The sequence below is a fragment of the Drosophila hydei genome, unplaced genomic scaffold (genome assembly GCF_003285905.1).
Source record: "Drosophila hydei strain 15085-1641.00,03,60 unplaced genomic scaffold, DhydRS2 tig00000063-arrow-pilon, whole genome shotgun sequence".
Lineage (NCBI taxonomy): Eukaryota > Metazoa > Arthropoda > Insecta > Diptera > Drosophilidae > Drosophila > Drosophila hydei.
The window spans coordinates 7,334,743-7,350,015 of NW_022045657.1; the positions used below are offsets into that span (position 1 = coordinate 7,334,743).

Here is a 15,273-nt window from a genome sequence, read left to right on the forward strand (position 1 = left end):
CGGTTTGCTCTAATCTGCTGACCAAGTTGTGGCCAGCCGCTTCGCATGATTTCCTCTCCTTGTTTTCGCAATTTTAAAACCAAACCAAACCAAACCAAGTCGACCCAAGCAGAGCTGAGCTGAGCTGAGCCAAGCCAATTTGCGGCAAATCAACAGCAACACAACATGCAAAGCACTTTTGGTTTCCAGTGCTCATTTCGTTGATTGTTCCCACAATTTTCGTACAATGCTGGAAAATGTACGTGCTTCGTTCGTTGTCCCCTGGCCTCGCATTGTTCACTCTCTTGTTGTTGTTACTGTAATTACCTAAAAAAGAAAAAACTAAAAAAATGTATATAAAAAACAACAACAATGAGAAAATTCTTTTCAAATGGCACTCAAAGGCAGGGGCGCTGTCCGAGGTAACCAGCTTGAGAGATCTCTCCGATCTCACTGAGCGCTGTGTTTAGGAGTAGGAGAGAAGATGTAGCATAAAAGATATGCCAGAGGATCACGTACACGCATCCCATGAAATGGGGGCGTCATTTACATGGGGGAGCTTAGACCGTGAGCTCACAGCAGCAGGATCGTGAGCGTGTGAATCAAAAACCAAAGCTGGAACAACCAAACTAAATGGATAGTTCGAGTCAGCTGAATGAATACGAGACCTATAACTACTGTTAAAAATATTCTATAGAGTAGCAAATGTTAACTTCATCAGTAAATCAGTAAAGACCAACGATTTTAGTACCTAAATCACTATGCAAATATACCAAATACAAATTATATGCCAGATTCGAGCTGAATATATTGTATATTCATATCCAGACTTTGGCTAATTTTTTTTCAGTTTTCAGATCGCAAAGGCTAAGTTAAATTGAATAATATTTTCAGACTAAAATTCATTTCACTTAGAGAACATGGCAGATCATATTTTGGGACGTGAGGTATTCAGTTCCACGTCTTTAAATTATTATGGCTTTTAATTCGATGTCAGTCCAAGCCGCTACCCAGTTAAGCCAATCTAATGCTTTTGGCTTTCAGTTTTTACTACGTTACCAAACAGTTAGCTCATCTAACGATTATTCATTGAGCAATCAATTGATTAAGTGGCAGGCGTCATTCTAGTTTCAACGGATTTCAAGAATGTTTCACATTGAATGTACGGCTCAGCAGTCTGCGCGGAGTCTTTGAAAGATAAGATAGAGTGTCCCGATTAGAAATAGATTCTGACCTGCTTGGCAATAAGTATACGTCCGCTTGATATTTCCCAAATAAATATGGGTTAGTGTGCACAGTGTCGACTATTTTTATCGTATCAATGCAAATATTATTTCTATATTCAATTAGCGTAATACATGCCACTTGCAGCAGCTATGAAATTATTTCCAATAACAGCAACAACCGCGAGTAGCGCAAGTCTTATCAAAATATTATGGCAACGCGCCATTAGCTTAATGAACCCTCAAGATAGGTGGACAAAAGAGAGCCAAGCACCGACCTTGACCAAGCAATCAGTTAATACAGACACATACATATATGTTATGACTGTGTTTGTGCTTATAAATATTGCCAGGTAATGCAACAGCACAACATTCCGCAAATTCCCTCGCTTAGTCATGTTCGGTCGCCGTCGCCAGCTGAGCTCCTCTTCGCTCTCGGCGAGCATCTTGCATCTTGCTTTTCGTTATGCCACAGTTCTGGGAATCATCTGTTTTGGCATCGAGGGCAATCGAACCGATGGCTGCCTGGTGGCTCAGAACCGCTTCTGGTACAAGTGGTTCTGTCTGCTATCCCGATTGCTAATATGTGGCATTTACGGCTACCTTAGCCTCGACTACATCTTCAGTTTGGCTAATTCCCATTTGATTATTCTGTCGTGGATTCGCATGGTGTGCTGTCTGATCTGTGCCTTTGCCATTCTGATAATGCAATTCTGTTTTGGGCAACATGTGCTACGGGTGGTGAACAGTTATTTGCGGCTGTTTCGGAGAGTCAACGCGCTGTCAGGCTGCCAGGAGGGAGGCTTTGGCGGCAAGAGGGAGTTAACTCTGTTGACCTTCAAGATGATTTGCATCATTAATGAACTGTTCAACGAAATTCCGCATTTCTTTGCTGGTTTAAATATGCGACGCCTTGTAACCCTAATCTGTGAAATATACGTTACCGTCAATGCTACCATGATCGGTCACATCTGCTTCGTGGGCTACCTCAGCGTCGGAGCCCTCTATGCCCGGGTCAATGTCTATGTGCGCCATGAGTTGCGACGCCAGCTGCGAGGCTTGGAGCAGCCCAATGGCTGTCCCGCCAGTCGGCGAGAGCTAAAGGCAGCTGGCTACCGGCTGGACGAGTGTCTGGCCATCTACGATGACATCCAGCGAGTGGGCAGCGCCTTTCATCGCCTAATGGAACTACCGCTATGTCTCATACTGCTTTTCGCCTTCTTGAGCATGACGTTGGTGTCCTACTTCATCATGCTTCAGCGATTTCGTAATGTGGCGCTTTGGCTTCTTGTGGCCCGATTGTTCTTCGATGTGGTACTGCTGACATTGGCCATTCATGGTGCCGGCAGCAGCTCCCGAGTGGTGCGCAGGCTAAGCCTCGAGAATTGCTACGTTACCGAACGCAACGATTGGCACAATAAGGTAAGTCTTATGTTTGTGCCCCAAACTAATGCAGTTTCTTATCTAATTCTGGATTAATACCCTGAACCATTTGGAAATAGGAATTTAGGGCTTAATGGCTTTCTTAAAATGTATGTAACAAGCTGGAGGAGGCGTGGCATAACCCATAAAGTATATATATTCTTGATCAGAAGAAGGAGCTCAGTCGATTTAGCCCTGTCCGTTTGTCTGTCCGCCTGCCTGTCCGTATGTATGTAGGCTAGAAACTTAAGGTTTTTTGTATGTCCGTCTATGGCACACACTTGTTGCAAATAATCGATAATTATCGATGAAAAACATGATCGAAATGCAGTTTTTAAATAATATCTCGTACGGCTTAAGAGCTATAGACTTCAAATTTTGTATTTAGCTTTATATATATTTTGTACAATTACGGGCTCCAAATTTTCCAAAAATTATAAAATTTAAGTTCACTTGGAAATAGCGCCAATATGTGTTTGCCTTTTTACTAAACTCTAATCGAAAATGTAGTTCATTTCTTTAAAATCCATTAAGTAAAACAGAAGTTATTAAACAAAACGTTTGGCCAATTTGCAAAAGCACATGTCATCAGCGCCAAGCGCACATATTTTTCCTATACATCGGCTTACATACATTCAAATGCGTGTATTCTTTTCTATTCCAAGAATTGAAATTGCTTGAATTATGAGCTTTTACTCAACTTGAGATTTGCAACCTACCGCTTAAGCAGTGAGGTGACGGTGTCCGTGAAGGCGGCGCTCGTAGACAAGGACTGGGATCATGGTATCGCTTAGTCGGTCATCTCGACTAGAGCTTTCTTACTTGGCTAATCCAGCTTTCCAACAGGGGTTCAGGGTATCTCCTAGTCGGGCATCCCGACTAGAGCTGCCTTACTTGTTACTTTGGTAAATATCATTTAACACATCTAACGATTTCGATTACTTTGAACTTATTACAGCTGGAGATGTTTTTGGGTCGATTGAACTTTTTTGAGTTCCGAGTATGTCCACTGGGACTATTTGAGATATCTAACGAGTTGATATTGGTCTTTTTGTCGGGCCTTGTCACATATCTCACGTACATAATACAGTATGGAATGCAGTCGAATAAGATTTGAAATTTGACTTGAAAGCGAATAATGCACTTTTAAAATTTTGCATTCCACTGGAAAAGTAGCTGTCGCCGGAAACTAAACCCGTTTGAGATGACCCAAAAACCGCTAAGTAACAATCGTCAACAGCAATTTCATCGTCGAGCTAGTGATTGGAACTAAAGCACAACTTGTTTGTAAGCTTTGTATATTAATGTATTATTATATTACTATATGTATATCACTCTGATAGTATTATTTTAAAACATTTTTATATAAATAAATAAACATATTAATTTGCTAATTTTAAATTTTAGCAACCAACAGATATCTAAGCGGTCTGACTGATTTGGTTATGCAAATAATAATTTCATTACGGGTCAATTCCAATTAGCTTATTGGACTCTAGAGATATATATCGCTGGCGCTCTGGAGCGTCGATAATACAATTTATTTCGAGTGCATTTTTGTACAAATAAGTCTCGTCAACTCGTTTGACATAGCATTATTGGATTAGTCATGTTCGGAAGTCGTCAATGGCGGGTTAGCACCTCTTCGATCTCCTCGAGTATCTTAAGAGGATCTTTGAAGTACGCCACACTTATGGGAATCATCTGTTTCAGCGTGAAGAACGATGGAAGCGATGGTCGTCTTGTGGCCAAGAATAGGAAGTCGTATAAATGGTTCTGCCTGATTTCAAGGATACTGATGTGTGGCCTATATGTGGACCGTACCAAGCATTTTATTTACGCGATTCGTATTTCTCCGTTAAAGATTATCGTCGGCATTCGATTCTTCATCTGTGTTATCTGCGCGATCTTTACTCTGGGGATACAGTTTTGGCACGGACAACGAGTCGTTGATGTGGCGAATCGTTTCCTGAGGCTTTTCCAAAGGATTCATGCCCTTCCAGGATGTCAAGATATGGGCTATGGCGGCAAGCGGGTGCTGGGTCTGTTGTTCTTGAAAGTGATCTGTTTGGTTTACGAAGCTTGCTACCTGATTCCATTACTAATTTCCGATTACAATGTTTATGCGGCTATAACCATTTTTTGCGATTTCTATAATACTGCCAATACCACCATTATATTGCATATCTACTTCGTGGCATACCTCAGCATAGGCATCAGCTATGACCAGGTCAACAGCTATGTGCGGCATGAGCTTCGCCGGCAGCTAAGCGAGCTGAATACGCGCAACAGAGAATCCGTTAGCCGAAAGAACTTGAAAGCCGCTGGACATTGCCTCGACGAGTGCCTGGCCATCTACGATGAGATTCACCAAGTGGGAAACACTTTTCACACACTATTCGAGTTTCTACTATGCGTTATTATATTGTTTGGGTTCTTGAGCTTGGCTTCAATTGCATTCTTTGTCATGTTAGATCTATTTGGCGGCTTCCGCTTAACGATACTGGCGATTAAAATATTATTAGATATTTTATTGCTGACCGTAGCGGTTCACATTGCAAGCTGCAACTCTCGAGTTGTGCGGCGGCTCAGCTTGGAGAACTTCTATATAAGCGACAGCAAGGATTGGCATATTAAGGTGAGTCTCATATTTCAAACTCAATAAAATGTTTGTGCCTGTAAGACTGTTTCCTTTGGCTGAATTATTTATATAGAGAAGGACGTAGCGCGTAAGAACATACGGTTAGAATTGTAGTTGAAATTAAATAAGTATGATAGCTCTAGTCGAGACGGATCGACTGAGAGATACCCTGAACCCTACGGTGATCATACGGATTGATAGACAGACAAGGTTAGATCGACTCAGCTCGTCGTGTTGATCAAGAATATACACAATTTATAGTCTGCCAAGCCTCCTTCTACCGGTTACATGTATTTTCATTATCAATATACTCAGGAAATAAAAACTAGATCAATCACATAACATTTAAAAATGTATTATATAAAAATGTATGCAAACTTTGTCCTTTTCGTTTTAGCTGGAAATGTTTTTATGCCGATTAAACTACAATGAATTCCGGGTACGTCCATTGGGTCTATTTGAGGTATCCAACGAGCTGATATTGGTCTTTATGTCCGCCCTGGTCACGTATATCACCTACATAGTACAGTATGACATGCAAGCAAATCTATTTTGATACGAAAGCTAAAATATACTATTTATATTTTATTTGTTTATATGACCATAAAGATCTAAATTTTAAGTCAATAGTTTCAATAGCGGCGGCACACAAAACCAATAAACTCTTAATACGGGATCGAGTATAGAGATACGATACCTATAAAAAATGTGCATTGCATATATTATAAATATGAACAATCAGGATATATGATTGGCGTTACGAAAAAATAACTAATTAGATGATTGAACAGAGATATATATCACTGGGGCTCATCAACAATTAAGCGAATAAAATACTCGCCTAAGTACTGTTGACCTGTATGATTAGTCGTTTTTGGATTATTGGATCAGTCATGTTTGGAAGTCGTTGGTGGCGGGTTAAGGCCTCTTCGGTCTCCGCGACCATCTTAAGAGGATCTTTGATGTACGCCACACTTATGGGAATTATCTGCTTCAGCGTAGAAAGTGATGGAATCGATGGTCGTTTGGTGGCCAGGAATCGGAAGTGGTACAAATGGTTCTGCTTGATTTCGAGGATACTGATGTGTGGCCTCTATATTCAAATATATAGACATTTTATTTTTTTTCTCAACACTTCTCATTTTACGATAATCCTTGTTTTTCGGGTATGCATCTACATTGCCTGCGCTATCTTCACTCTGGTGATACAGCTATGGTATGGACAACGAGTGGTTGATTTGGTCAATCGATTCTTGCGGCTTTTCCAAAGGATACATGCCCTTCCAGGATGTCAGGATATGGGCTATGGTGGCAAGTGGGTGCTGGGTCTTCTGCTCTTAAAGGGTATCGGTCTGGTGTATGAAAGTCTCTACGTAATTCCATCACTCATTTCTGATATGGATAATTATTTTTATCTGATCACAATTTGCGATTTCTATAATACTGCCAATGCCTCCATAATATTGCATGTCAACTTCGTGGCATACGTCAGCATAGGCATCATCTATGACCAGGTCAACAGCTATGTGCGACATGAGCTTCGCCAGCAGCTCAGCGAATTAAATTCGAGCAACGGACTGCCAGTTAGTCGGAGAAAGCTAAAAGCCGCTGGCCACTGCCTGGACGAGTGCCTGGCCATCTACGAAGAGGTTCACCAATTGGGAAACACTTTTCACAGACTATTCGAATTTCCCCTCTGTATTTTCCTATTGTTTGGGTTCTTAAGCATTGCGTCAATTGCTTTCATCATCATGTTAAATTTATATATGGGCATGCGCCTATGGCTACTGGCGATTAAAGTAGCTTTGGATGTTTTGTTGCTCACCGTGGCGGTTCACATTGCAAGCTGCAACTCTCGAGTTGTGCGGCGGCTCAGCTTGGAGAGCTTCTATATAAGCGACAACAAGGATTGGCATATTAAGGTGAGTTTCATATTTCAAGCTCGATAGAACACTTGTGCCTGTAATACTGTTTCTATTGACTGACATAAAGATATTCTAAGTTATGAGAGTAGGACATTTGAAACCCTGACTTATATTTGTCTATAGATTGTAAATCGATATCACGGATTGGTAAAATGGTACAATTAACTCTTACATTTTGTTATCAGAGTAGTTTAAACCCACAATCTTGGCAGGGAGAGGAGGTACATAACATATTTATTTAAACAAAACTTTCTTTGTTCGTTATAGCTGGAAATGTTCTTGAACCGTTTGAACTATTACGAATTTCGAGTGCGTCCTTTGGGTCTATTTGAGGTATCCAACAATCTGATATTGGTCTTTATGTCCGGCCTGGTCACCTATCTCACCTATATAATGCAATATGACATGCAATCCAACCAAATTTAAAACGAAAGAAAATTTGTTAGATAAATTGGTATAATAAAATAATCCACACAATTCCACAATTTTTTATTTGATTTGTAGAGGAGACGTCAATGGGCGTAACTGTAATAAATATTTTTAGAGCGGAGTTGTCTACACGATTTCATCATCATGTTATGTTGTATGAATGTTAATGTTTTAAGAAGTTTGAAGGTATACTCGTGGTTATATATAGTCAAACGGTGCACATTGAATGCCGTAAATCATGGATACTACAGTCTTACTGTGTAGGTTCCTGTAATTAGAAAAAGACTATATTATATTATATTTTCTATTTTCGATTTTGGATACCTTCTCCACTCCTCCCAAATTAAAAACGTATGTTAAATACTAGAGACGAGAGGTCATGCTTATGTGTGGGGTGTATGTGTGAATGTATGTAGAAAAGTAGAATGATTGGAATATCAACACTTCGCGAGGCTCGGGGTATCTTCTAATCGAGCCAAGTCAACTTACTTGCTTCAGTTGATGAGCGAGGTTGAAAATACGTTGCATCTGAAGAATTTCCGTCAAATGTACTTTAAAAATGTACAATCTAGATATATAGCTAAACAGACGATTGAATCGAGATATATATCACTGGGGCTCTTCAGAGTCGACCCTCTACAATTAAGCAAATCGAGGTCATATTGTGCACGTACTCGTATAAATACTGCTAACTTGAATTAGTCATTGTTGGATTAGTCATGTTCGGAGGACGTCGTTTGCAATTTAAGGCCTCTTCGTTCTCCGCGAGTGTTCTAAGAGTATCTTTGAAGTATGCCACACTTATGGGAATCATTTGTTTCAGCGTGAAGAGCGAGGGAAGCGATGGTCGTCTGGTGGCCAAGAATAGGGAGTGGTACAAATGGTTCTGCTTGATTTCAAGGACTCTAATGTGTGGCCTATGTATTAAAATACATAAAAACTTTCTGCTGTCACTCAATGCTTCTCATTTTACGATAATTCTTATCATTCGAATATGCATATTTATTGTCGGTGCCATCTTTACTCTGGTGATACAGTTCCGGTATGGACAACGAGTGGTTAATTTGGTCAATCGATTGCTAATGCTTTTCCAGAGGATATATGCCCTTCCAGGAAATCGGTATAAGGGGTATGGCGGCAAGTGGGTACTGACTCTGCTGCTCCTAAAAGTGATCAGTCTGATGTATGAAAGTTGCTACTTGATTCCAGAGCTAATTCTAGATTTCAACACATCTTTCGCTCTGGTTGTGTTTTCCGATGTGTATAATAATGTCAATGCTTTTATTATTTGGCATGTTTATTTTGTGACATTCCTCAGCATAGGCATCATCTACGACCAGGTCAACAGCTATGTGCGACATGAGCTTCGCCAGCAGCTCAGCGAATTAAATTCGAGCAACGGACTGCCAGTTAGTCGGAGAAAGCTAAATGCCGCTGGCCACTGCCTGGACGAGTGCCTGGCTATCTACGAAGAGGTTTACCAAGTGGGAAATAATTTTCACAGACTATTCGAGTTTCCGCTTTGCGTTATTCTAATGTTTGGATTCTTGATTGTTGCATCAGCTGTGTTCATATTATTGAAACAATGTGGTGACAATGGTTTATGGCTTACGCCTTTAAAAACATTGTTGGATATATTACTGCTGACCGTGTCAGTCCACATCGCAAGCTGCAACTCTCGAGTTGTGCGGCGGCTCAGCTTGGAGAACTACTTTGTCGGCGAGAGCAAAGATTGGCATATGAAGGTAAGTCTTATAATATCTTCTTACAAAATACATCAGTACGACTGTTTGTCCCAATGTCTAACTTACTAACTTATTGTTGATCAATGATCAATTAATATTTTTATTGTGTTGTTTTCATTTAATCATTGCAGCTGGAAATGTTCTTGAGCCGTTTGAATTATAATGAATTCCGGGTACGTCTATTGGGTCTATTTGAGGTATCCAACGAGCTGATATTGGTCTTTATGTCCGCCCTGGTCACTTATATCACCTATATAATGCAATATGAAATGCAATCAAACCCAAATTGAGACCAAAGTTAAGATGCTGTCTACTCATTTACAATGTATATGTATATATAAATTTATATATTATAATATATAATATATACAGATTAATAAAGAAATATTATAATATTATATTAAATATATCTTTTGCAGAATCTTTTCTTGGGGAAAATGTGGTGCATATTAATTTTAAGTATCAATAATCATGAAGTTTGATTGGCCTGTAAGCGACTTTTAATTAGCTAATTGGATTCTAGAGATATGTATCAATGAAGCTCTCAAGCGCCAAGCTTCACCAATAAAACAAATGAAATCGAGTTTATATTTTGCACACACTTGCATGATTAGTCATTTTTGGGTTAGTCATGCTCGGAAGTCGTTGGAGCCGGGCCAGCGCTTCTGCGCTGTCCGCGAGTATCTTAAGAGGTGCTTTGAAGTACGCCACATTTATGGGAATCATCTGTTTCAGCGTGAAGAGCGAGGGAATCAATGGTCGTCTGGTGGCCAAGAATCGGAATCGGTACAAATGGTTCTGCCTGATTTCAAGGATACTGATGTGTGGAATATATATTCAAATATATAGACATCTGATGGTTTTGCTCAATGCCTCTCATTTTACGATAATCTTTGTCATTCGTGTGTGCATCTACATTGCCTGCGCCGTCTTCACTCTGGTGATACAGCTATGGTATGGACAACGAGTGGTTGATTTGGTCAACCGATTCCTAAGGCTTTTCCAAAGGATACATGCCCTTCCGGGATATGAGGATGTGGACTATGGAAGCAAATGGTTTCTGACTCTGCTGCTCTTAAAAATGATTGGTCTGATGTATGAGAGTTGCTACTTGATCCCAGCGCTGATATTCGATTTCAATGTTTTTTTTGCTCTTACCACCATTTGCGAATTATATAATACTGCCAACGCATCCATAATATTGCATATTTACTTCGTGGCATACCTTAGCATAGGCATAATCTACGATAAAGTCAATTGTTATGTGCGGCAGGAGCTCCGTCAGCAGTTGAGCGATCTGAAGACAATTAACGGAATTCCAGTTAGCCGAAGGAAGCTAAAAGCAGCTGGCCAGTGTTTGGATGAGTGTCTGGAAATTTACGACGCGATCCCCCAAGTGGTCTGTCGTTTTCACACACTATTTGAATTTCCACTGTGTTTTATTCTAATGTTTAAGTTCTTGAGCCTAGGATCGATTGCGATCTTCATAATGAAAAAGCGTGGGGGCGTCAGCTTATGGTTCATGGCTATCAAGATGTTATTGGATATTTTACTGCTGACAGTGGCTGTCCACATTGCACGCAGCAATTCGCGAGTTGTGCGGCGGCTCAGCTTGGAGAACTATTACGTTAGCGAGGAGAAAGATTGGCATATGAAGGTGAGTCCTATTAATGCATCTCTAAATATATATTTAACGGCGTGTGCTGATTAACTGTCTACCTTCTGTATCCCTTTGTGTTCTCATTTACTCCTTTTAGCTGGAAATGTTCTTGAGCCGTTTAAACTATAATGAATTTCGAGTGCGTCCTTTGGGCCTGTTTGAGGTATCCAACGAGCTGATATTGGTCTTTATGTCCGCCCTGGTCACCTATCTCACCTATATAATACAGTATGAAATGCAGAGGGAAAATCTTTAGAGTTTCGTCACGCTGAGGGCGCTTGTTAACAACCCTCTGATTATGATATGGTATAAGGTGCACCGTTTCACACACCTGTCCTACGGTTGTATGTAGAAATCCGTTGTTGTCAGGACACCAACTCCAATTTCCGCTTAACGTTTTTCTGTCTCACTTTTCCCATGAAAGTTGGCGCATAAATTATTTATGTACGCGTATGTAGATATCGGTATGCTCTTTTTGCCTTGGAGCAGAAAATTTATGCAGCTAGCCGAGCGTCGAAGCTACCGAACGGCCGGCTGGACAGTTCACGCTGAAAGCGCATAAAAACAAGGCCGAGGCCGTCGCACTAATTAGCATAGGTAGAGGCACAGGTAGAGGTAAAGGTAAAAGTAAAGGCACAGATAAAGGTGCACTTGCTCGCTGCACTTGTTCCAGAACTCAAAAAGGGCTGCGTCAGCGCTGGCGATAATAAAAAAACGTTAAAAAAATGAATGATCAACCGTTAGCAGAAAGTCGCATAGCTAATACCCTAGAATATAAGAACAAGGAAAGTAATTCATTGCATTACATAACAATTAATAAATTATAGTTAATAAAACGAATATTCATTTGGGAGATATAAGTTAGGCGATCGCAGCTAGTTCATTTTATATGATGAAGGTTAAAGAACTAAGCAAGGCCCAGCTTGTCATTCATGTCTATAAGTAACCTATGGCATAAGAAATTATAATATTTTCAGCCAGTGGAAGGGTATCAAAATCAAATTGCGGGTTGGTGACGAACATTATCTCGGAATTGACAAAATGAGAACTGGGGTGCTGCTTGGTCTGGGGCTGAGAGTTAGTGAGATTGGGGCTTGTGACTGTGACTGAAACTGGGAATGGGATCAGTATTTGGGGCCCATTGCGACCTGGTGCTGCTCCAGCTGCGTGCTTTTTGTGTTTATGCGTGCCGTGTAAACGGCAAGATAATCATAAAACGAAGCATTGCCATTGCCATTGCTTTTGCTTTTGCCTTTGCCTTTGCCATTGCTCAAATTATTGTACTTTTAAGAGGCAACAAACAGAACACAGACTGAGTTACAGTCATTTTTTCCTCATTTTTCCCATGATTGTTCTGCTGGCCGCGACTGGAACTGGAACTGCGACCGGTGTGCGGTAATTATGGGTCATCCAGTGCTGCTACTTCTGTAGTATTTGGTGCTCTTTCTCTCTCCCTATCTCTGTCTTTTCTTTCCGCCTGCAATTATCATACACACTTACTGTCTATGTATGTATATTAAAGTTTGGGCCTCTTAGGCGAAAGATACTATAAAAAAAGAATTAATGATGCTTTCAACATTTCACTAGACAAAGCACACGGCCCATGTTGAAGTTGTAGCTCAAGTGCAGGTAGCTCTTGCTGTTGGTAACTCCCAAGTACTTGGAGCTGGGCAAAAGTACAGCTACTTGAAGAACCACAGCGTCAAGAATATTCTGATAAAACAAACGGATGATGAAAATATCATCATTACGAGCTGAAAGCCGTAAGTCAATCAAGATTATGTATTCGCTATATACATGTATATGTATGTAGGAACAGTAGCCGCTAGACAGTAGCCGCCAGCAGGCAGCAGCTTGAGCCCTGTACAAAAGTGAAAGAGAGAAAGACAGAGAGAGATGGAGATAGAAAAATGTTGCCCTTAGAGGCTGCAGGCTACAAAGCGAACAACGTCCGATGATAACTCATTAGCCAACAGCAAAAAACGGAAGAGCTAGCAAGTTTTGCACATGAAACACCTTATTGTTGAAATAAAGCGACTTTAGTGTAACATTTCCCCGAAGCCAAATATCAGCACATTAGCTACCGAGTTACGAAGCCTCAATTAGTACAAATTGACATGTAAGACACCTAACATTAATTATGACGCCATTTACCTCACGTATTTAGCTAAACTCAATTAAGAGTCGAAATTGCGGTAATTAGATATAAAGACACATATATAATAATCTTGTATTTTCTGATTTATTGGTTTAATACTCAATTCAATACAATTATATTTAATTCATTTTTTGTATATTTTGTTAAAAAAAATTCAGAAGTAAAATTTTATTTTCATCAATTTATTCAATTTATTCAATTTATATCTTAATTGAGATACCTTGTATTATATTTGTTTTATTTATTTAATTTAATATATATAATATATAATTATATCGAACGTAAAGTTTATGCAGGGCTTATTTATATATATATAAATATATATATATATATATATATATGTATATATATGATATATTTATATCGTAGCAGAATAATGCCTTGCTCATTATAGGGAATCGGGAGGCATTCAAAAAGTTAACTATTCGATTACTGTACAAGAACCTGTATCTATTTATCTATTAAGAATTTACATGTATACGTATTATTATTAGTTTGTTTAAACGACAATACAATTCACATATACAGTCTACTTCTGGAGAGTCTATTCTGGGCTCTACCAACGTAAATGGATATTATTTCACTTAAAATTTCGAATATACGGTTAAGAGGTAATTTAAATACTTAACTAGATTGTTGTGCAAGAAAATGCCAGTGAAATATTGCAAAAATTATAATTTAACTGACAGCCAATGCTGACATGGAATATTTCAGAAATGTACAGCCGATATGGGCTATATTCATTTGCATTTAACTTAAGTATCTATGCAGAGCTTTCAATGAGCAACTACTACTAGAATTGCATATATGGATACGTATTTAGTTACACATACTCTTAAAACTTGATACGTGGTCCGACTGTATTTATGGACGTAATGAAAAACAATTTTGATTAAATGCAAATGGATTTAACATTTTGCAGTCTGATGACCTTCTAAGGCGTTTGAGCAACTGCATGTAGGTATGCACAGTTATGCATATGTATACGTGTGCTTAGCCATTTACAAGCAACTGCCAAAGCTGAAATCGCAAACCTCAACTCAAATCCAGACCCAAGCCCAAACCCAAACCCAAATGCAAAGAATTGGCACGAGCTGCGCACACGTCGCCGTCATCGTCATCAACGTTGTTTGTTCTCCATGGAGCTTGGATGTGACTTGGGCCGAGTCTGTCGCTGTGTACAGTTCTGGCGTGGCATTTTAAGGCTGCACATATGGCGAATGCAGAATTCAGAATGCTCGACTGGCTTCGGGGGAACTCGTTTTGTGGGCTGTATGGGCGCGCAGCTCGCGTAGGCGCTGAAACGGCAACGACAGCGACAGCGGCAGCGGCAGCGGCAGCAGCATCGAGAGGAAGCAGCGCGTGTGCGATGTGCCAACATCTGGAGTTGGACCAGTTTGATGCCAGCATCGGCAGCACAGTAGCCAACGGTCCAGGTACATATAAACATACACATATGGACAGACACATTTGAGCCCGGGCGCAAGATAATCGATGTATACTAATTATTTGCTTTGCCTGCAACTGTTTGTCATGCTCCGAGTTGCGTTTGCTGTTGCGTCTGCGCCTGCCACCAGTCAGCACTGGTACAGCAAAAACAAAAAGCACAACAGTAGCCAGCAGCCAGAGTCCTCAGTCCGTACTCGTAGCTTGAGATTGTGTCTGGGTTGGCTAAAATAATGGTCATCGACAGCAGTAGCAGCAGTTGCAGCAGCAGCGGCGAAAGGGGTAGCGGGCGGGTTGGGCCATGGGCTGCTGGGCTGCTGGGCTGCTGGGCGCTGGCTGTTGGCTATCGGCTGCTGGCTGCTTAATGCGTCTTGGGCAAGGTTACGGACGCTGCAAGCGTTTGCGTCGCTTTCTGCTGCGTTGGGCTGTGATGTGTTGCGTTGTGTTGTTGCCAGTAAAGGCACTCCGCACGGTAGTCAAGTTTAGACACCTTAAATACACCGGAAAGCGTCATTTAAGCGCTCGTTCCAAAAACGACAAGCGCTGGGCGTGGCACAGCCTGCAGTCTGTTCCAGCACTATTAATTACATGGACAGGCCTCACTTTAAGCCCTACTAAATTATATGTGTATCTAAACACACACTT

General features: G+C 40.5%; 5 protein-coding genes across 5 annotated transcripts; all 5 read left to right on the top strand.

Moving 5' to 3' along the window:
* Positions 1 to 1,598: 1,598 nt before the first annotated feature.
* LOC111596408 (putative gustatory receptor 93c) lies at positions 1,599 to 3,924 on the top strand. Its single transcript, XM_023310620.2, has 2 exons — positions 1,599 to 2,624; positions 3,583 to 3,924. Exons 1-2 carry the CDS (start codon positions 1,599 to 1,601, stop codon positions 3,739 to 3,741), a joined length of 1,185 nt encoding a protein of 394 aa, XP_023166388.2. The 3' UTR covers positions 3,742 to 3,924.
* Positions 3,925 to 4,233: 309 nt separating this feature from the next.
* On the top strand, positions 4,234 to 5,821 carry LOC115482789 (putative gustatory receptor 93c). The gene is made up of 2 exons (XM_030222794.1): positions 4,234 to 4,998; positions 5,663 to 5,821. The coding sequence occupies exons 1-2, from the start codon at positions 4,234 to 4,236 to the stop codon at positions 5,819 to 5,821; spliced, it is 924 nt and encodes a 307-aa protein (XP_030078654.1).
* A 337-nt stretch (positions 5,822 to 6,158) lies between these two features.
* LOC115482790 (putative gustatory receptor 93c) lies at positions 6,159 to 7,616 on the top strand. Its single transcript, XM_030222795.1, has 2 exons — positions 6,159 to 7,187; positions 7,458 to 7,616. Exons 1-2 carry the CDS (start codon positions 6,159 to 6,161, stop codon positions 7,614 to 7,616), a joined length of 1,188 nt encoding a protein of 395 aa, XP_030078655.1.
* A 722-nt stretch (positions 7,617 to 8,338) lies between these two features.
* LOC111596417 (putative gustatory receptor 93c) lies at positions 8,339 to 9,654 on the top strand. The gene is made up of 2 exons (XM_023310632.2): positions 8,339 to 9,364; positions 9,496 to 9,654. Exons 1-2 carry the CDS (start codon positions 8,339 to 8,341, stop codon positions 9,652 to 9,654), a joined length of 1,185 nt encoding a protein of 394 aa, XP_023166400.2.
* A 341-nt stretch (positions 9,655 to 9,995) lies between these two features.
* LOC115482792 (putative gustatory receptor 93c) lies at positions 9,996 to 11,280 on the top strand. The gene is made up of 3 exons (XM_030222796.1): positions 9,996 to 10,763; positions 10,821 to 11,021; positions 11,122 to 11,280. The coding sequence occupies exons 1-3, from the start codon at positions 9,996 to 9,998 to the stop codon at positions 11,278 to 11,280; spliced, it is 1,128 nt and encodes a 375-aa protein (XP_030078656.1).
* The last annotated feature ends 3,993 nt before the right edge of the window (positions 11,281 to 15,273 follow it).